We start from the raw sequence: 23,022 nt of genomic DNA on the forward strand, positions 1-23,022 counted from the left end.
TTGAACTAAAAATACAAATGCAGGTAGACCCACACCTTATATTTAATGTATTTATAAATTATTTTGATAATACACAACACCTTGAGGTTCATTTTAAACTCAGAAGTGTGTACAGGACTTTATAATTACCTCTCATGGGTTTACCTGCTCTTTTTGTGACAAAAATAAGAGCTGCCAGATGTGAAGGGCTGGTGCACCTGACACTGATTGGAGTGATTTCAGTATTTGCATAAGCAAGGGAAGTGGCTGAGCATCATACATTGTACCTCTGCAACCCCAGAGCAGTAAGATGTCTGAAAATTTAGGACACCGTTCTGATGGGGCTGTGAAGATCTCAAGGAGGTTGGACTGCACATGACTCACCATGGCCCAGTAACTCCCAACTGTTTGCAAGATGGGATGATTGTACTTTAAAATGTAAGGCTCATACAGAAAGCTGAGACTCTCATAACACTGGTAATTCCCAATGCCATTGTAAAACCTTTCTGGAGGACATCCTTCCTCTTAGCTTGTCTGTTAATAGCTTGGGGAAGACAGACTACGGATCTGCTATCTTGTTGCTCACACATCTTAGGTGGTGATTCTAAGTCCAGACACAACACTTGGCTGGTGACAGCTGGACTGAATGCCTAGTGCCTTACTGACTGGTGCTACAAACGGCCAGCCTGTGTGCACATGGGGAGGAAATTAACCATGGTCTGTTTGGAAAGAACATTCAGTCCTGGGAAAGCCATAGGGTATGCTTCCTGAGCCTGATACTTCCATATCTCAAAAACACAAAGAGCACGCAGCCTGCTTACTGCATGTGGTAGTCACATGGAAAAACTGCAAATTACTTCAGTAAGTGACCTCTTCACAGCTAAAGACTATGCAGAGTGGACTTGCTTTGTAAAGCAAGTGGTGGGTAAAGCGGTAAAAGGCTTGAAATTTTTCTCTCACTATTTGCATACTTTTGCTAACATCACAGACCACCAGACTCCATACTCCTCCTCCCACCTTGACATATGTCTAATTGATAAAGTCACAAGAAGTGATAGACAACGCTGCAGATTAGCCACAAGATGGGTGGTTTTGCTGAAAACTATTACATATATGTCACTGGATCTGTTGTATTGATGTATTTCCATGAAAATATGTATGGATATTGGAGACAGACATCTTGCACAATTAAATAAAGGATACATACAAATCTGGAGGATGCACAGGCAACTTCAGAATTAAAACTGTCCCTGTAGCCACAGCGTCCTTAACGTTTTATTGCTGCTGTCAGTCATCCTGGACTGTGGACAGCGCCGTTACCCAGAGGTTACCCAGAGGTCAGGAGGATAAGAAAGCAATGCTTCAGATCCTGGAGCTCATGAGAACCAAAGCAATATTAACAATACCAATAATACTAACATTACTAACACTAATGTTACACTCAGGCCGTGGGAACCCACGCCACAGGAAAAGGCACTTTTAGCTGGGAGTTGTTAACCGTCGAGGGCAGAAGGCAGAGGCCAGAGCGGAGGTAGCGAAGAGGGCATCTCTCCCCCCGACACGACACTCCGAACCTGCCTTCCGCGATCTTCCCTTCACAATCTCTGGAGGACACGACCGGGCGGAACGGTCCCGTCCGGTGCCCCGTGGCCCCCGTCGGATGGTGCCGAGCCGCGGCCGCTGATGAGAACCCGGCCTCGCCTGCTGCTACAACGGGTCCGGGACGTATCGGGGGATGCAGAGCTCAGCCAGGTTGCCGGGGGCAGTCCCACTTCGCCCCACCCTTCCGCACCGCCTGGCGGGCTGCCCCCCCCCTGCCCCCGCCCCAGCGGGCAGGAGGGTCGCCAGCGGACAGCGGGGCTAGTTCGGGTGCCGAGGCCGCGGCGCGGGTGATCCGCGAGAGGCATCTAAAAAAATCGTTTCCTTCCGGAGCGGCGGCGGCGGCCGCCACTTCTCCGGCGCAGCTCGGGCGTCGGCGGCGCCCTCCGGGGTGAGGCGCTCGGCAGCCACGGAGGAAGGCGGCGGGCGCTGCGCGGGGGCCGGGGCGGAGGAGGCTGAGCGGTGGGAGGGGCAGGGAGGGACCAGCCGCGGCGGGGACAAGGTGCCAGCGGAGCGGAGGCGACGCCGCTCGCGCTCCGCCGCCCTCCCTCCCGCCCGCAGAAGTTTGACTCGGGAGCAGCGCAGCCGCCCGGGCCGCCGCGGCGGGGCAGGGACCCGCGGCGGGAGACGCCGCGCTTGAGGCCGCCGCGGGACGGGGGTCGCCTCCAGCGGGACGCCGGCGGCGGTAGCGCTGCTCCGGGAGCCGCCCCTCCCGCGACATGGCAGCGCGATCCCGGAGACCCTGGCTGAGCGTGGTTCTGGGGCTGGTGCTTGGTTTCACCGCCGCCTCCTGGCTCATCGCCCCTAGAGTGGCCGAGCTCAGCGAGAAGAAGCGGCGCGGCGCCAGCCTCTGCTCTTACTACGGCCGCGCGGCGGGGCCGGGGGCGGCCCGGGGCGCGGCGGCGGCCGGCGGGCAGCAGGCGCCGGCGGGGGCAGCGGCGGTGCTGGGCGGCACGAGTTTCAGGAGCAGCCCCTGGGAGCTGCCGCCGGCGGCGGCGGAAGGCACGGTCTCCAGCCCCGCTGCCGGCGGGGAAGGGGAGCCGGAGGAGGAGGACGAAGGCGGCGAGAAGCGGAGCGGCCGGCCTGGCGGCAGCCACAATGGGAGCGGGGACTGGGGAGGCGCCCAGGGCTGCAGCAAGCCCCGCAACTTTCTCTACGTGGGGGTGATGACGGCCCAGAAGTACCTGGGCAGTCGGGCGGTGGCGGCGCAGCGGACGTGGGCGCCCTCGGTGCCGGGCCGCGTGGAGTTCTTCTCCAGTCAGGGCTCCGCCGCGCCCCCCGGGATGCCCCCGCTGCCCGTCGTTGCCCTGCCTGGAGTGGACGACTCTTACCCGCCGCAAAAGAAGTCCTTCATGATGATCAAGTACATGCACGACCACTACCTGGACAAGTACGAGTGGTTCATGCGGGCGGACGACGACGTCTACATAAAAGGTAACTGGGGCGCATCCCACCGGCGGGAGGCGGGGAGGAAGGGGAGCGGTGTGTAGGAGTACATCGAAGTCCCCCCGTGGGTCAGGGGGGATTCAGTTCCCGCCTGGGGCCGGGAGAGTTATGGGGCGCCTCGACCCGCCACCGCCCCGCCGGCGTTTGCTTCCAGCCCCAGTGTGCGGGGTACGGGGAGCCGCCCCATCCCTGAGGGAACCCCGGCGTGCCCGGGCCGAGCTGTCTCTGAGGAGGCCGCGGCTCATTGGAGAGCCAAAACTGCGGGTTGGACCACGCCGGGCTCGGTGAGCGGTCCTTTGGATAGGCGTGTGGTCCCGTTTGTGCCGTCCCCGCGCTCGACTCCGTGGCGATCCTGCGGACGAGCCTACGCCGTGGTCCGGCGGAGAGGGTCTGGTCGGACCGGGCGCGGCGGGCTGCGGGGCACTGCAGGGCTCACTGCAGGGGTGTCTGGCCGTCGTGCCGCGCCCCGGCCCCCGGTGGAGTCGGTGCGGGACTCCTGGGGAGCGCTGCTGTCGCTGATACCAGCTCCCCCTCTGCCTCGACCCTGGGCTGGGCGAGCGCAGCCGCCGCGGTCTCCAAGTGAAGCTGCTGTTCAGTGCAGCGGGCGCCTCCGGGAATTGCCAGCCCTGCTCCCGTGCGAGTTTCGTAGCACCGTTAGAACTGATGTTCTGCAACCTTCTTCCTTTTGGTCTGCGCTTGAGGCTGGCATTGTTTGTGCCGTGTCCAGCGCTTAGGAAAGGGAAGCTGAATTTGAAAGCATAAGCCCAGGTCGTGAGTTACGTTGCTTACACTGTTGTAAGTTCATTGGTAGTCGCTGTGCCCTTCCCTGTTTGTCACTTAATTTTGAATCGTTTAATAGACTTTCTGCTCATCAGCTGTCATTCACCTGTCAAATATTTGCGGACGTACACATGTATATAGGTATATACATTCAGTTGCAGGCTAAAGTTTGTTTTCTTTGAGCCCATTTCGATGATGTACTGAATCTCTCTTTAATTGATTACATGGTACCAAAGCAAACCTATCCAGAAACTTTTACTTTCAAATAAATATTAAAGTTTCCTAAAATAACTAGCTAAGTGATGATAAACATTGTAGCACTGGAACTATTTGAAACTAACAAGAGTTTTACTTTCTTTCCAGGAATTAGTCTGTAATCAAACCTGTTTTTCCAAGTTAATTTAGATTTGCTCTGGTATTTTCAAAAATTAATCTATAAAATCTTACCTTGTGTTTCCCATCCACTCCCTTTCCTCCCCAGCCTGGAACTATATTGTCCAAATTGTCCAACTTTAGGGACGTTTATACTAGCAAGTGCCTTGCATCAGTATTGTTTGAACAGGAAAAGTTCACTGTCGAAAATTAAGTTCTGACCATATTCCAGCTTGGCTGGAAGGAAAATGTCATTGTAATGCTAATTTAAAAAACCTGTTAATTTGTCCAAGGATGTTTTCTGTGAGGTTTAGGATATTGCTTTGGAAGTAATTTCCTCTGACAGTCTCAAGTACCTGTTACACTTTTATAAAAGCTTGAAGTACAGGAAAAGAGATGGCTGGCAGAGTAGTCAGAGAAATAACAGTAATCTTGTCTTTTTTTTTTTTCAGGTGAAAAATTGGAGGAGTTTCTTCGCTCACTGAACAGCAGTAAACCTCTGTATTTGGGGCAGACTGGTCTGGGTAATATTGAAGAACTCGGAAAACTCGGGCTGGAGCCTGGAGAAAATTTCTGCATGGGAGGGCCAGGAATGATCTTCAGCCGGGAAGTTCTCCGGAGGATGGTGCCACATATAGGTGAATGCCTTCGAGAAATGTACACCACTCATGAGGATGTGGAAGTGGGCAGGTGTGTCCGGCGGTTTGGAGGAACTCAGTGCGTTTGGTCCTATGAGGTAAGTGACAGTATAAATTGCAGTGTACTGTTTGTTTACAGAGTTCTTCATTTTGCTAGGTAAGTAGCTGTAGCTGCAATCTCTTTCCACCTTAATTATCTTCCAGTGCTTGCATCAGGAAGTGAACTGCAGACTGTAAGGAAAAAAGAGAGGAAAACATTCACAGCATATTGCTGTAATCATATTTATTTCTACTTGTGTCTTACAGTTTGCATTGGTGACAATTTACTGCAGCCATATTGTAAGTGTTGCTATGCTGTAAGTTGCTAGAGCATTACCTAGAGGGTTTCAAAACAATCCTTGACAGGAAGCTGTTACATTTGATATACATACTGTTCAGGACAGATTTTTTTAAGCAGATCTTTTCAAGTTTAGATAAGCGCGAGGCATATCTACTCTGCATCTCAGTCTCTTAAAATACATTGTAGCATTTGAAGAATGGCCTGTATTTTCTTAGTTACTCAGATGTATCTTATTTGAGTTTGTTATTTTTCGAGTTTGTTATTTACAAAAGCAGAAATAGGTGTGGTTTGGCTGGGCTTGTCTTTTTTTTTTTTTTTTTTTGGTACAGAAGTGAAATTTGTTCTACTGCCTTTCTATGATACAACTTAGTGTTTTTCTTAGCACAGAGGTGTTAACATAGATTAAGAATATGTGCAGTGTAATAAATTTTCCTATGCCAAAGTAATTTTAGGAACAAATTGCTTCATTCAGTAGCAGCATTTTCTTCAGTAAGAAGGGTCTGTTGCAGTATCCAGAAAGTTTATCTGCAATGCCATAATTAAAATTCATGCTGGTTTTTCTGGAATTATTGTGCTTATTTGCAAGACTTTCTTCATAAACAAAAATAGGCTGAGCTTACAACTACAAGAAAGGGTAAAGGGTGAAACCTAATATGATTAATATTATTCCACTTATTTTGACCAGTTTTTTAATATTAATATGTGCTTAGTCTTGTGGCACTCCCTCATTAATCAGGAAAAATCCATTTAAATGGGCCACAGAAATGGGCTATGTGGTATTTACTGTCAAAAAGTCAGATAAAAAAAAAATTTGTGTAATAGCATATTTCTGAATGGCTCAGGGAACAGTAACTATTTGTAAATGTGTTTGCTAGGCTACAGTGTGTGTAAAGAGGTGAACAAAAGAAAGTGCTGCATGATTGGTACTAATTAGGTAGGAATCTTAGAGGGGCAATCTACTTCCCAATAGAAAGATGCTTTTCCAGCCTATTTCATTATGTTTTGTAAATTCTGCTGTGAAATAGTATACCTGTTGCTCTGGCAGAGAAGGGAAGGCATTTGTGGTGTTGATGCAAATCCATGTAGAGCTATATAGGACCGGTGGTTTCTGATCAGACATCCAGATTGTGTGGTGCATCTGCAGCCTAATCGTACACCCTGGTTTGGGCTGTGTCTGTACAAAGCTATTTTCCAGCCCTTATGAGCATGTGATGCTTGCTGATCTGTATCAGGGGGCAGCATTAAGATTCTGTCTTGACAGTTGTATCACAGAAGGGGTTTTGGTTTTGTTTTTATGGCTTGACTTGGGGAGAAATTTGTGGAAGAAAACTGATAATATTGTCACCATGGTTATAATTAATTTTGATGTTAAATGTCAGGAAATGTTGGCTCCAGGCACTGATCTTAAGGGGGATGGAACAGAAAAATATAGTTTTGGAGACTGGTTTATATGACTGTCCAGAAGCTCAGCTTTTCATGGTAGGATTGAGGCCTGAAAACAAACTTTTTGAAAAAAAAACTCATGCTTGTATGGGATCTGGAATAAAATGACACCAGTCTTGGTTGTCAGTTGCTCTTGAAGGACCTAGGTCTATTTAATAAAGAATAGAGGAAAAAATGTGTTGGGTATTGCAATAATCCCTACTAATTTCTGACCAGTATTTCTGTCTGTTCTGAAGAACATTTGACTCTGTTGCCAGTGCAGAAACTGCTTGGGAAAATGCGGATGATTAAGACAAAGCTGCTTAGGATGTTATCCCAGCATTAAACCTATTTAGATGGGAAGGAGTGAAATGAGGTGTCTGGCAAGAGAAGCTACTTTTTTTTTGTGCTTTGGCATAGTTTGTGCTGCAAGAGTATGATACTCCACCTGAGCAGATCTGTGTGTTGCAGATTGCTAGATTATTTGGTGAAAAGAGTGATATTTTTCCCTGGGGCACTGAAACTGTTTCTGTGTGCTTTTTCATTCCTGTGTTAGATCAGAAATACTCTCTATGTGCTAGAAGGGGAATACTCCTTCAGATACACGTGCACAAAATCTAAGATTGGGGCCAGGACTTCCTGTAAAGCCAGTTGCACTTTTGTCCCCTTATTCTATGTAAGTAATAAACTGAATCCTCTTGAACTGCAAGATTATTAAGAACTTAGTTCATTTTAGTAAGATAAATAATTTGTATATATTTATGAAGACCAATCTAAGCTGGAATCTAAGCGATTACATTAAAATTTATAGGAGCTTTTTAGCTCTGGAAGAGTTGAATCACTGATGCCTCATTTTTTACTAGATTTCTTTTCTAAGAACTGGATGAGAAAGTCAAAGAGTCACTGAGAAAACCTGAAATGCTTGATCTTTGCTGGGTGGCCTAGCTGGTGTAGTTGACTGTCTGTCTGTCAGAGTTTGTTCTGCTGCTACTTAGGGCTAGCCAGAAGCATATCATAGTTTATATGCATAATCTGCTTGCTGACAAAAAGAGGGTAACAACTTTGGTGTTTGGGTTTTTTTTAATTTAAATTTTTTGTTGTTGTTGTTGTAAGAATGAATAAGAAAAAAAGATATTTGTGGGCCTGCAGGCCACCCGTATGTTTACAGCTTTCTAGAGTTAAATTCTAGTTCTGCCTGATTTGAAGCTAGGTCTAAAGATTGGGATTCCCACGTACCAAGTGACTCACGACTGAGGTGATGAGCCTCTCTCTGTGTCTGCTGATGAAGCCCCTCCGCTCTAAATAAAGAATTAGTCATTAGATTGCTGAGAAAGGGAGTCTAATGACAGTGTTTTTAGGGTCCTTGTGAAAAATGGAGGACAGAAAGAGGAGGACACTTGAGTTAATGTCTGGTTATGGTTGCTGTCCTGTTCTGCTGGACTTGGGCAGCCCTGTAGTGAGCTGGAACAAGGGAGAATCCACTTTGCTGAGTGTGAGCATCAGGAGAAAAAGAGGTGGTTGTAGACAGGAATAAAGTACTAGCAAAGCATCAAATTCCTATCTTGACAGCAGCTTAGATTCAAATTGTCTGAAAGCAACAGCTGAACTGAAGCCTAAATCTAGTCCATTTCCTTGCTTCATGAGAAGGTATCTACTAGAAGTACATTTTGGATGGATCATTTTCTTTCTACAGAAGATCCACCCTTGTTCTGGTATATTTTTTTAATTATGTTTTAATTTACCCTTGGTTTTGATGATGCTGTAATGATTGAGGTATAATAAACCTGACAAAGTTGTCCAAAGAATCTCTGTAAAAAGTCTGTTCGTTTTTGTAAGGTCATAGCATCTTCTGCTTCCCCAAATCAGAAACTAAAGATTAAAAAGGCCTTTTGATTTGTTTTCAGAATATGTATTTCAAGCTATCACTCTCTTCCACTAGTTTTTAAGCTTTCAAATGTTTTTATTTTAAAGGAATGAAGAAATTAGCTTGATTTTAGTGAGTCATATATTTTCTATTCTTTTAAAACAAAAATATTGCTAAAAGCTGAGATGCTGTGTACTTCCTCGTTTTGCTGTTTAAGAGGGATTTGAGTATAGACGATGATTTGAAATAAAGGTCTGATTGCTTTGTCTTTCTTCCCTTCCCCTTTTCTTCCCCCCCGCCCCCCCCCAAAATATATATTTTGTGTTTCAGAAGACCATTTTGTAATTTAGAACCTGAGATTTGAACAGATCAAATTGTGTAGTTCCATAAAAACGCTGTGCATGAAATAAGTAGCTATAACAATTGAAGAAGACTTTGTCAGGGTGTAAGTACTATCAGAGAATGTGTTTTTTTAGAAAATTAAAAATGTCAAATGCAGCATAAAACATCTAAAGGCAATTCATGGATGTATTTGTAACATATATTAAATGCTTGCAAAGCTTTTCTTTTTGTAGCCTTTTTTCCCTTTCTATGGATGAAAATCATGTAGTATCTTAAGGTAGAAGAGACTCATAAGGATTATCAAATCCAGTTCTTGCTATGTTCACTTAGAGTTAAAAACTACATTCCTCCAAAGCATCCCATACAGTATTGTTCCTTTGGTATTGTGTAGGTTGATGTTGAAAGAAAATATGATACTTTGTACATACAAGTAGTCCACATAGATTATTGTTTTTTCCCCTATGTTTCCAAAGTTCAAGGACAACCATAGACTACAGTCTCATTTAGTAAAAATTCTCTATTACCCTATTTGTTGTTGTTTCCCAGTATTTACAGTAAATATTGCAGTAAATGTCATGGGAAAATGCCTCTTTGGATCAAGCTGTGTACTCAGAAACTTTTCCTTTACAGTGCATTGGTATTTTGACTGTCTGTGGTGGTACTAGAACTTTGTAAACCATTTTATGTCTCTTCTTCTAAACATACTTTATATTTTCTGTTTGAATTTAAGACTTCCTTCCTGTTTTATTTTAATCTGTCATTTGAGGCTTTATCTCTCTCTTTGGTGAAGATCGGTACTGAGCTTTAGTTCAACCCTGCACCGAACAGAAGCATTAGACGTGTGGGTTCCTTTGATGATAGGATGGTATTTTGCTCATTTTGGGTACTGAAATGGTCAGTCTTGAAGCAGCAGTGCCCCACCCCCACTTAAGTTGTTGAACTCGTACAGCGTCATTAGGTAGTTACATAAATGCAGCCAATACTTTAAAAAAACATCCACAATGCCAGAATAAAAATGCGTAGAAGAGTGGACCCTTGCAGTAGGGGTCTCTGACTGTATATGAAGAGAAATCAGATGATCCCAGAGGCCTTAGAACTTCTTGCATAAAGACACTTTCTGATACAGGATTGCTTGTGCGCTTTCTTAACTGTTTGTTACCAACATCTATCTGATTAGTGATGCTAACTGTACATATCAAATTTCTTTACTTTGTGTGATTCTCACCTGGTTAGAAATACCATACTATTGTAGTACAGTGTTTCTGTGTGTTCATGATACAAGTAACTGTGAATCCTTAAATGCATTTCCTTGCTTTAACCATGGTGCCAGCGTGGGTCATTACCCTTGCTCTGTGTGGCTCTGCCTGGTCCTCACTTGAGCTGCCAGCCGTGATTGTGCTGTGCAGATTTCCTGCTTTTTTTTTTTCCTATGGCTTTCTACATAACCTCCTGTCATTCATTTGCTCTTTTATGTGGGGAATTCGGGGAGGACCTGAGGGACCTGCCTACCTTGGGTTCATGAATCCTGGGGGTTCCTTGTCTACTAAGCTCTTCTTGATCCTGTCATGGTTAGCTTGGCTGGGAAGTTGAGGAACCTGGTGGTGAGAAAGCGGAGTCATTCCAGGGTCATAAGTGTTTCCTCAGCACTTACGCAAGAGTTGGAGATGCCTTTTCTGGCGTCCCTATTGTAATGGATAGCATTCCCATAGCTACCTTGGAGAGGTGCAGAAGAACACACAAACCTATGGCAGTGGTCCATTGTATGAGGGCATCTGATGAGTGGAGCCAAGAGCTAGGAGGGAAATTTCTCACCTGGTTGAGTGCTAAGGTCTCTTACATTCCTGTCTTGGTTTCAGGTTTAGTGTCCTGTCCTTCTGCCCTGCCCCAAATGGAAATATTACTTGTGCCATTTTGGAGTTTTACAGCTGTGTAATTGTGACACTCAGTGCTGAGTTACCAAGTTGCTGTAAGACTCTGGGGCATATTTTCATGTCCCTGGTGTGAAGAACGCATGGCTACACCTTTATTCCAATGTGTTTTTATCTAACAGCAGCCCTTTGTTTGGAGGACTGAGTGGCTGGCTAACAGCTTTTGAGTCAGTTTCAAATGTTTGAATATTCTTAAAGCAAGTATTTAAAAGTTTTCCCTCTAAGAATAAGTTCTTGTTTGACTTACCAAAGGATCCCACAGACAAGAAGAAAAAAAGTTCCTAAACTATTAGAAATGTGTCTTTAGTTCTGCATAGGGGTATCCTGACCCCCATGTGTCAGTGTCTCTGAATGTTTAAAGCTTAACCATGTTAGATTTTTCCCCTCAAATTTGCTGTAATTTTGTTGGAAGTATTTTCTCAAGACTTTTGTGCTGTTGTATATATCTAGGTGGCACTTCCACAGATGTCTAGTGCAGAAGTCTAGGTATTCAAGTGTTTAAAAGTGTCATGAGCTGATGCAATTGTGGCACAAGTGTTGTTAGACATATCTTGTTTAAACCCAGGCTTCACAGATCATCAGTCTTTACAGTGCCCTATTACTGTACAAGGAATAAGCTTGATTTTTAAAATGAGAATAACAGATGAATAACTGCATTACTGCCAACTTTAAGTGAATTTGTGAAGCAAAGCAAGATGAAACCCTGATGTTTACTTTTTTTTTCTGAAATAGTTTTCTACTTTACCTTAAAATCAAGTAAACCTAACCACACAGGACACATTCGTTTCTACAGATATTTCCAGAATTACCTATGCTTTCAAAGTTTTGTCTTTCCTGCAAGTTCTAAAATAACTGTGCTTCACATGTACAGATCTCATTGTGGTTATTGGTCATGCTTTGGCTAATTGTTTTGTTAAACTGTCCTACTTCAGCCTTTCTGAAAATAAATGGTTGGTTAAAATGGAATAGTGGAGAGTTACTGAAAGTGTGTTTAGTTTCCTGAGACACAGATAGTCCACAAGTTGCTCACTCCTGACCCCCAGTATTGTTGGATTTTGTTACTTGTTCTGGGCTATTCTTTGTATCTCTTCTCAACCCAACTTAGGAAAATCTCACAGAGATAACTTTTTCCTGACTTTGACTTTCCAGCTTCACATCTTTTGAGATCAAAAAGACATATTTCTACTGAAACAGAAAATACTCACAAAAGAGGGAGGTTGGAAGTTGTAAACAGAGGGAGTTACAAAAATTATTTTAAATAAAAACTTATTAAATGTACTCTTGAAACCTAGTGGAATACTACAGTAGGATATGTCTTTTTTTGGAAAAATATGCTTTCTGGCTGCACTTCCAGTTTATATTTTTCTTGCAAGTTTTCTTCAGGTAGACAGCTAGGCATAAAATGTAGCTGGATCATTTAAAGTCTTCTTGCTTTATTTTACGGTTCTTATTACTAAAGGGCTTGCCAGCTCTTTTCAGTTCTTATGTGAGAAGGCATTTATTAATTCATCATCAGCATATGCTGCTGCACCATATTCTCTGCAACGTGTTTTTATTTAGATACTTCATTTCATGGAATAACACAAAATACTTGAAGAATACCTCATGTATTAAAATTGTAGCAAGAATTGCCAGCTTTGAGGACTTTATTCCATCAGACCAGTGCTAGGTACTGATTTAAGCTCAAAATGAGTGCCAGGTTGGTCACTTTTTGGTACATATTTGGAACTGGGGAGCAAATAAATGTGTAGTTCCACCCCTGCTGCAGTATTTTTAGCTTCTGGGTATTACTCTAAGCAAAGATTTTTTGGCATGCCTGTAAGAAATCTTTTAAAGCAGTCATATACTTTCGAAAATAAAGAACATCTTGAGCTAGAGGTATAATTTTAGGAAATTCTGGAGGAGGATAAGCAGCCTAGTAGCTGATACAGGCTTCTTGAATGCTGTTTTATGTATAATTTAGTCTTAAAATGAACCTAGGAAAGGAGTTAGGTTTTTTTTTGAAATGTAGTAGTGTTGAGTTACATTTGCGTTATCTTTTACGTGGTACTCTTGAGATACAATTTTAACACATTGGTTGAAGTTTTACCTTTAATAAGATGAACACTTTAAAATATTTTTAAAAAGGCTTAAAATAAGTCTTCTGTAGTATGTTGGTTTAACCATACAGTTGAATACTGGAAGCTGAAACCTGAAGTTCTGACTGCACAGATTGTCTGTTTGGTTTTAATTTTTGGTTGGTGAAATTTTATTTAGAAACTTGAAACTGTTCATTTTAATAAGTTTAAAATAGGATAGTAGGCTTCTCGTTTGGTTGGTTTAGGGTTTTTTGTGTGTGTGTGTGTGCTTGTTACTTTGAAGGACTTCATGCTTTCAGGAGTGCTTTCAAGTGCTCTGCCATGCTTTTAAAACATTTCAGTCTCTACACTGTTTTGCTTTTGTTGGTTTTTTTTTTCTTTAATTATTATTATTTTTTACAAACATTTCAGGGGCAAGTTAATGTCTGAAGGACAAAAATCTGATCACCAGGGACACTGCTTCTTTTGGCTCTGCATTTGCTGGTACAAGAGAAGTGCTTGTTCATGGGGTCCTTTCTGAGCACAGCATCTGTGAAGGAGCTCCTCATGGTGTACGAACACATACATTGAAGAAATGCAGCATTTCTTTAGCAGCATATGTGGCTGCAATGCAGTGGAAATATATGTGGGCTTTGCTGCTACATGAGGCATATACACACTCTGCATGCACGGAAATGTGCCTGTGTGCATACACATTTGTTTAAAGCTTGTGCCTAGGGGATAACCAAGCTTCTGGGAGCATCAGTGAAAGTCCTTTGGAGAATAGGCTGTGCTTCTAAGTAGTTACTGCAATCTCTCTACTATAAAGCTAAAGAATTTAGCTTTCAGTTTGTTTTAAATTTATCTTTCCAGTTAGATCTGTGTCCTTCTGTTCTGTATATATATTTATTTTGCCTTCAATTTAACATAGCTTCTTTTAGCCTTCCTTGAAAGCTTTTTCTGTACTGCTGCAGAATGTAGTAGACCTATTATCATAATGACTTCATCATGAAAAGACCCATCCTATGGACAAGCTCTTATCCTGCTAGAATTGCACAAGTTCCTATTGTTGATCATGACAAAACACAATGATTTTTTATGCCATTTTTATCAGTTTGGGGAAGAATTTTCTGAAGTTCTGAAGTGCAATTTTCTGAAGTTCTGAAGTGCAATTGAGTTTCAGAAGTCAGGGAATCTAACTACAAAAAATGCAGCTGATGACTAAGCTTTTAGGAAAGTGCCTAACTCAGCAAACGAAACAGTTTTATGTACTTTTGATGTATTTATTGTTTTTAAATAATCTGTTAGGTATGAATCTGACTTGCAAGATGGAATGAAAGCAGATGCTAGTATTCTGCATCCTTTTCTTCTGTGCTATATTTTTGTGGTTTCCTTTTTCTTCATTTAGTAGGGATAAAAACTGCACCTAACTGAGTGTAGTTGACTGCCATAGAAAATATGGTTAAACAGTACAAATATAATTTGTACTGTTTGTTATATATTTGTAATATTTGTTATATATTTTCAAAATAATTTTGAAAAATATGGTACTGAGGGGTCCAAGAGGGATGTGTAAATGTATATGCATTTCTTTTGTGGGATTTAATGCCTGAGGCTTGCTTAGAGTTATGGAATGTGTCTGTTACATCCTTGCAAGAAATTATTATTTTTACTTTTAAGAAACAATTCTTAAAAGTAAAGTTGTGGAGAGCAATGAGGTCTCCCCTGAGCCTGCTCTTCTCGTGACTAAACAAACCCAGCTCCCTCAGCCATTCCTCATAAGAGATGTTTGCTAGACCTTCCTGAGCCTTGTTGGCTTTAGCTGTACAAGCTCCAGCACCTCAGGGTCCTGGAGGTGTCAGAGGTAGCCAAAACTGGACTCGAGGTGTGGCCTCAGCAATGCCAAGTACAGGAAGATGATCATGTCCCTTGTGCTGCTGGCCACACTGCTCTTGGTTCAGGCCAAGCAAGATGCCACTGGCCTTCTTGGCCACCTGGGCACACAGTGGCTCACACTGAGCGGGCTCTCAACCAGCACCCCCAGGTCCCTTTTTGCCAAGCAGCTCTTAAGCCAATTCTCCCCAGCCTGTAGTGCTACAGGGCTTTGCTGAGACTAAAGGGCAGCACTTGGCCTGACTGAGCCCCATGGAGTGGTCCTTGGCCCACTGACAGAGTCTGTTCAGGTCTCTGTAGAGCCTTCCTACCCACGAAAGGATCAGCACTCTCACCCAGCTTTGCACTGTCTACAAATTTACTGAGGGTGCCCTCAATCTCCATGCCCAGACCATCAATAAAGATGTTAAATAGGACTGGCATCAAAATCAGGCCCAGGCAAGCAGTTCTAGCAATCAGCCACCAAGTGGATTTACCTTCATTCACCACAATGGTCTGGGCCCAGCCATCCAGTGTTTTACCCATTAAACAGTCCACCCATCCAAGACATGGGCAGTCAGTTTTTCTAGGAAGAGTACAGCTAAAATAATAAAGCCACGGCTGTTCAAAACATTTTTCCAGCCATGAGTTAGGAAGTCAGGCTGGGCAAGTTGTTAAGCATACTGCAAAAAGAATCTTAGCTCACTCAATGCTCTCTGCCCCACAAAGACTGTATATCTTTTATATATCACTCCCATGGTAGAGCTGCCACCTTCAAGCATACATGACAGCACCACAGCATGGCTAGGAATTTAAGACCAAAAAGGTGTTTATTCTTGAACTTAGTAGACTAAAAAATTAAGGGTAACAGATTTGGAAGAGGAGACATGAGCACCAGCTTCCTATGGTAAGGATGGAGCAATGCCCAATGCATAGTTTAGGTATGATAAAGACCATTAAATACTTGTCAGTTTGTTACTAACTTTTTCTGGAGACTGTTTTTTACTATAGCAGTTGTTGTGCCTAGAACTGGCTGATAATGTAGGCCCTTCATGTAAGAATGTAAGAACACAGCATTAGAATTTTGTTATGTTAAATATGCCAGTGATTTTCTACAGTATTCCCTTACTGCCTGTGTTTTGCTAGTGTATTGACTGATGTGAAAGCATTTAATCATTCACATTGATCAGAATGGGATTTCCATTAGCTATGTATAGTGTTGATAAAATGCTGATGAAATTTCCTGAGTACAGAAGGCAAAAAGTCTAACTGAGGACCTCAGAACAGTCAGGTCAAATTATGTTCCGGATTGTAGGAGCAATTAAATTTGTCATAGTTCTGAATGCTGGTGGTACCGCCTCTTTTATATGAAAATATGCTTCAGAAGTAGCATTCCTGCAGGGTAAGTCCAGAACTGGAGAAACTTCCTGCTCATCTCAATTTAAAAGAACTTTGCTATTGCTTATTGGAATGTTTAGTTTAGTACTAAACTCATAACTTTAGTAAAAAACTTCGATGTTAATTTTTCATTGCTAAACATAATTTGGGGACCTAATGCTTTTCTTGGAAATGGCCTCCAAAAAGATTTTTTTGAGGTTCTGTCATAAATCCATGATGTGCCCAACAAAAACAAGCAAACTGATATTTTTACTAGTTTTAATAGCCATGTTACCTTTAGTGTAGGTACACTCTGTATTCTTTCTAACTTGAAATAAAGAAAAAAAGTGATGCCCTGCATTGAGGGGAGGAAGGGATTTGTTCTTTTCTTGTTGGGTTTTATTTAGTTATTTCTGTTTGACCTTGATTATATTAGTCAGTTTGGTCCAGCCTTCTCTGCAGAGTAGATATTAGCCTGTACAAATGAAGTAACTTTTTGTCCTTGTCATATCCATAATGACAATGTTGATAGTTAACAAAAATAGTTGCTGCATTAAGTATTTCAATTATATGGTAAAATAAGCTGTAGTGAGCAGTATAGAAATGGAGTTGTAAAGAGTTACTCTCTTTTTATAAACAGTTCAAAGAATTTTTTTATGTTTTGTGGTGTAATTAATACTTTTTGTGCACTGGGGAAAAATTAATAATAATGAGAGATGTTAAATAGAGTTTTTGGCATCTATTAATCAATAAAGATAATAAACCAACAATGCTCTTGTATTTAACAAGTTGAAATTCATTCACGTACTCTGAGGAGGTATACCTTCCACACATCCCACCGTTAATTTATTATAAACACATTGAGCTCTGTCTAAAATATGATTTTCCATTTTACTTGTCCTGTTTCACTAGAATTTGTTATAGAATATTGTATAAATGCTGTTTCCTCAATAAGTATCACTTTAAAATTATTTGAGGCAAATATGCAGCCTTTTTTCTTCTGTGAGCTGTCATTACTTTAAAAAGCTCTTGTTCTTCTCCCTTGTATCTATATTGATAATATAGTATTCAGCTTTTATTTGATGAGGTATAAGGATTCACAGTCCTCTTGTTCCCTTAATCACCCTTCATTTAATTTGCCTCAGTCTCTCTTTTTATTTATTTATTTTTAAATGTATGATCAGGATTATGTATGGTACTATGTGTGGGAAGTTGTGTGTAACTTCTGCTGTGGTGCTCAATGTTCAGCCTTGCTACTGCGGCTCTGGATTCCATTTATCATTTTTAAGGCTTTGTCACTCTGTAAATTCATCACCATTTTTCAGTTGGTAAGTACTGCCAGGTCAGTGTCATCTTTGGCTGTTTTCACCTACTGAACTTCTGACTGGCAGAACGTTCTACTTGTGCTAAAATTTGCTAGTATAGTAGTTGCATTGTTTAATCCTGTTGCTATTGGAAAACTGTGCTATTCTAAACATCATGTTGCAATATCAGCCAGAAAATGGCCTTTTCTTGTGTAAAGGGAATGTTCCTGGCTCCCACTGTGGCCTCCACAGCAAAGGCAGATGGTATGGTAGGATGAGAGGGAATGTGTATTATTGTGTGATCATGTCCCATGTAGAAAATGCAGCTGTTGCTGTGTGTACCTCCTTGGCAGGCAAATGGTCAGTGAATAAGAAGGGTTTCATTTCACAAAGACCAAAGTCACATTATGGTACTTGTTGAGGGCTTTAACTCCACCTAAAGGAAGCAATTCAGTGCATCTTAGAAGGAAGTCACCTTTTGGTTTTTCAACTTCATGCTCTATCATCTGCCATTTTCTTTTCTGATGTTCATGTTAGTTAAATGATTTCAAAAAAATCATGGAGATGATCAGAAACTCCCAGAGGTTTATCTTTGAATACTGGACCTGTTTTTCAAATCTGTTATGTGATCTAAAGCTGAACATCTATGGAAGACAAACATACAGTAGTTTCCCATTTTGCTCTGCACCCTTCACAGCAAGGACAAATAACAAATACTGGAGTCTGCTGGCAGAGCTGATGTTTCTGGTTAAAGCATGTTGACTGTGTAATACAGCTCCTTTTGTGCTACAAATTTGTACCTAATTTAGAAAAAAAAATTCCTCTGTGTACTGTTCATGAATGTTTTAATAAATGAAGAGTTGAAGTGGAAGATTCCAATTAATTGTTTAAGGAAATAAAGGTTGAAGAAGTGTGAATGTAAATATGTATATATATGTGACAAACACTAGAAGACCATGCCACTGCTTTTCAATGTGACAGCTTGAGGCAATTTCCTTGAAATACCTAAGATAATGTACAAAATTTTAAAAGAGGTTTTTGGCTAGGTTGGCAATCATGTTCTTGTGAAAAAATCCATTGCATAAATGTATGGATTTTTTCCAGTGTTGATGCTTCTTCAGAGATTTTAAACTTTAGTAATAAGTAGTAAATATATGTGTGTTAAATCTTATGTGTGCCTGTATTCCTTAGGCAGTTAGGTTCATGTCTGTGTGTTCAGGTTGGCACCAGTCCTGCAACTGATACCAAACAAATGGCTCAGTCATTGCAGTGTAGAAGCAGTCTGCTCCTGCCAGCTCTAGCAGCTTTCTTGGAAGAGAGATGTCAACTTTTGCAGAACTTAGCTTTTCCTAAGTGAATAAATTAATGCAAGTTGTAGACCTAAAACTGCCTTTGGAGTCTGCTTGCAGTGACATGCTGATAAATCCTTTGGTATGGAAAGATATACTTTCAGTGCCTTTCTGCATTCCAAGGATGAGAAGAGCCATAAAACTCTTAAAGAAGCTCTGAGGGCCCTTATTACTTGCAGGCGTTAAAGCTACCGCCCATGAAGGGTGTTCTGAGCCGAGATGAAATCAGTCCACCTTCTCTCTTTGCGCTGATAAAAATCAATATCTTTTTATGCCCTCCATTTACAGCTGTAGCAGGGAACCTGTGGCTAGTAGGAGAGATGTGGCCCTTGGATTTGTCATAGTCTGCAGCAGCTTTTTTGGCGTTCTGCTCTTGGGTGACACAAAACCATGTGGGAACAGGAAACTCACTAAAGTGTTTGGTTTAAGAGGAGTCATTTCTCCCCTAAGGAAAGTTTGTCTCCTTTCCTACCTTGCTGCACTTGCTCTCTGTATACATCTCCTTAGCTTACTTTGTGCAAAGTCTCTTCAATTTAAAGTTCAATTAAATGTATGTCACATACATTAGTGACTTATAGTGACTTATTTTTTGCCATAAAATTGCCTCCTTGTTCATTCCCTTCATCCTCTGTCTCTTTCTGCAGTTTTGCCCTTTGTATTCTGCTGCCACTTGGTCTCATTTACAATAAAATTTTTCTTCTGACTATTGCCTCTGCTTTTGAAGTGATGTGAAGCCTATAAAACCATTCAAAATTGTTCTGTGTTACTGTGGAAGTGAAACTGTTTCAATAAAAGCTGTGATCTGTCCATGAAAAGAAAAAAAAATCTTGCTAATGAAATAGATGTGCAAGGCAAACATATTAAAGGAATGATGTGGGCTGTTAATGTTTCCTTCAGTGGTTTGAACACTCATAGAAAGGGGAGATGTCATTTTCAGTGCATGAAACATTAATCACTTTTGAAGGTTATTAAGGAGGAAGTATGTTTTTTTCTGTAGTTTTTGAGCTTTTTTTCCTACCAAGGTCCCAAAAAAAGTAGCTTTTAAGTAAGCTGCTTGTTTCAATCAAGTAATATCTCCACAGACACTTCTCAGTTATATTCTCTTCCTCAGATCTTTGGATTTTTTAAATAATATATGTATTTTGTTAAGATTACTGCCTCTATAGTCTTATGCTTCCAGAGAAAGTCTTACGATTTTTTAAAAGGTTTTTTAGCTTTGTAGGAAGGCAACAACTGGAAGGTAATTTTAATTCTCTGAGGTTGGATGGAGTATAGGTTACTGCTCTGTCAACCCGTAGTGTGCTCTACCCTGAAATGAAGGGTGTGAGACAGCAGGTTGTTTTTCCTCACAGTGATGATGGCATGGAAGATGGTGCTCTACCGTCTTCCTTCTGTGTTACCCCATAGTGCTGAGCAGCTGAATGCCATTGCCTGAAGTGTTGCTTTGACACCAGATAGATTTTAAGATAAACTCAATTTTCCTGGGGCTTCCTGTACGCCTCTGTGTCTTGAGTATTTTTTATTGTTTTTAATATTATTTATTATTTATCTTCAGTACCTTTTTTTTTCCAGTAGCAAAAGGTCATATAACCTGCTGCAGAATTCATAAGACAACATTTTTTATATATACCCTCTTTGTTCACTCATAATCCATAGCTCTTCAGCTCTTAAATATTAATGACGTAGTATTCTTTATTACAAATTTTCAAAACCTGAACAATGTCATTTTCATGGGACACATCTACAAGGTTTTCCCTAATAAGAGGGTGGTAATAGCTTTTAGAAAGCATTTTTAATGTTTAATAATTTCATACACGTTAATACCATAATGTTCTCCAGATGGTGAAATCACAAAGCAATAAAAATGCTTTCACCCGGGTAATGTGTGTGTCTCCCTGAATGCCTGCAGCCATGTTCTCTGTTCTAAATCTTTCAGATGTAATCAGTTAAATGTGGTTAATTCTCAAAATCAGTTGGATGGGAGACTTAGGGAAGACATTAGCTAATTGAAAGAAATGATCTTGGCAGTACCTGGTGCATTTCTCACTTGCCTTAATCCACACTTGAGGAATGCTTGCAGACCAGCGAAGAGTGGAGCTCTTGGGGTACTGCTTACTCAGGTACTTCCTCTAGCAGAGATATCAATTTTGGTTCTGGCAACTAGTGACCAAAAGAAATCCCACAATCCTCATCTAACTTTTTTTTGTTTTATGATCAGCCTACATAAATCTCTGAAAATTGTTACAGTATTGCCAAGCATTATTAACCAGCTCAACAAAGTTAATTTTTTTAGCTAGACGGATTCTTGCCCTGTTTGAGAGCTGAACACTCAAACTTCTGAACAAGTGATTAGAAAATATTCCAAACGGTTTATGATTTTCATCAAAGTGACCTTTTACTATGTGTGTGCATTGTAAGTAATTGGTGGTATGCAAAGCTGAATTGGTTGTTTGGATTGTGAACTGCAAGTGCATGCTGTTGCCTTGGCTGCAGAGTTTCTGTACCAGGATTGTGAAGTGTTTCTGAAATGTAGGTACAGAAAAAAGTACATTCTTTAAGAGGGTGTATGCTCTCAAGGCCAGGTGCTAGCAAAGCCCTGAAGTGCTGAAGAGTTCGAGGGGCTGGGAGCATCACATGCATAGCTTGGACATCTGCACAATCATCACTGAAGATGGAAGGCAAGACTGAGAGACGTTTTTGTTAGGCAAAATGAGGATACCTGAACAGATCCTCAATTGAAAAGTTTTCTATAAGCTCTGAAGAGACAAAAAACTAGAACAATGCGCAACAGTCTCACCATTGTGTCCTGTGTAGGGGGAGATGGATGTGACTAAGTGAGAGTGAAATAGGAAAGTGGAGAGAAAGGACAAAATATGCTCATTTAGGAAGGGGAAAAACCAAATATCTCCAGTCTGGGGTAACATGTATAGCCTTGTAACAGGGCCTTGAAGCTGAGGACTTTGAATCAAGTGCTGTTAGAGCTGCGAACAGAGGGAAGCTTTCTGAGGTCATGAATGATTTATTTCCAGCTAAGGTGATTTGTTTGGGGCTCTTGTAGGTGAATGAAGAAAGGATAAACTGGAAGAACTACTAAATGCTAATAATGTCAAAATGTAGTGGTAGTGGTGATGGGATGTTCCAAGCAAAATTAAAGTTGTGCTAGTTAAGATGTGATATATATTTGATGGAAGAAGCTAGTGTGCTCTCAGTCCTTAAAAGAGCCAGTTCATTTAGGGTTCATACTTAACATAAAGGACACTTGAATCAATTGCAGTTTTAATAACAAAAAGTCCTCTCCTTGAGCAGCCTTAAAAAATGCCTTTTTTTTTTTCTTTTTTATGGCTCTCCTGGTTTGGTTTCCTTTATTAATTTTATAAATAATTTTTAATATAGCCTGTGTCATAGGCACCCAGATCAACAAAAAATTAATAAAGATTAAAAAAAAAAGCAATGATTAATACATGCAAGAGTGAGGGTAAATTTAAATGTATGATGCTATATTTTATAGGGATTTGCTACTATTGCTGTTTTTATTGTTGGTTTTGCTGGGGCTATTTTTCTTGTTTGTTTGAATTTTTGTTTCCTTTTATTGGGGTATTTTTGAGTTGTTTTTTCTTTCCCCAGTTTCATGGTTTAGTGACAGAGCTCAGGCATTCTTGGTCTGTTATTTCTTGGAACAATAAATCTGCAGCCTTTTGCTATTATCTACACTACCAACAAGAAGTCACATCAGAGTCTGTGCAGTAGGCTGATGATGTTGTTCATCACCTTCACCTTTCACAATGTGCACATGTATCTTGCTTCCTAGTTGAGTGCTGGACTGAAATACCCAATTCTAACACCTGGCTGCCTCACGAGCTAAGTCAGATAGCTAGGTCTGCTAGGTCTACACCTGGTTAGGTTAATTTTCTGTAAAAAGTTTTGGTATGGGTCCAGTCTAAGTGGACAGCAGGGGAAAAAACCATATAAAGTTTCAGGTTTTGTGACTCCCTAACAACTTGCAGTAATCATTTATAAGTGGAAATTAGCCCATGTTAAATATTTGTCAGGATTATGTTTTCCTTCAGGTGTTGCTTTTCAGGCACTGGATAAAACTGGATGTCTTCTTCCAATGTCTAAATGCATAGTCCAAGTCAAGGCCACCTCTGTGCAGAGGCTCTGGTACCTACCATTTCAAACAGGCTTTTCAGATCATGGGGAGCAATATGGTGTTTGAAAGCAGGATTTTTAAATTCATAGGATTTTTTTTTATTCTTTACTTATTGAATGCTTCCCATCTTACATGCAATATCTTTTGTTTTCAGTCAGTCTATTCTCTTCCTATGAAGAATATCAATAGAAAAAAATAAAAGG

At 41.3% G+C, this 23,022-nt stretch overlaps 1 protein-coding gene across 1 annotated transcript in view; it reads left to right on the top strand.

Moving 5' to 3' along the window:
- Nucleotides 1-2,261: 2,261 nt before the first annotated feature.
- Nucleotides 2,262-23,022, top strand: part of CHSY3 (chondroitin sulfate synthase 3) — a 139,304-nt gene continuing 118,543 nt past the window's right edge. Inside the window, exons 1-2 of the mRNA XM_009096128.4 lie at nucleotides 2,262-3,012; nucleotides 4,629-4,912. Coding sequence (XP_009094376.3) covers nucleotides 2,298-3,012; nucleotides 4,629-4,912 — 999 coding nt within the window. The 5' untranslated portion in view covers nucleotides 2,262-2,297. The remainder of the gene's footprint in view (nucleotides 3,013-4,628; nucleotides 4,913-23,022) is intronic.

This window comes from Serinus canaria, chromosome Z (assembly GCF_022539315.1).
Source record: "Serinus canaria isolate serCan28SL12 chromosome Z, serCan2020, whole genome shotgun sequence".
Classification (NCBI taxonomy): domain Eukaryota; kingdom Metazoa; phylum Chordata; class Aves; order Passeriformes; family Fringillidae; genus Serinus; species Serinus canaria.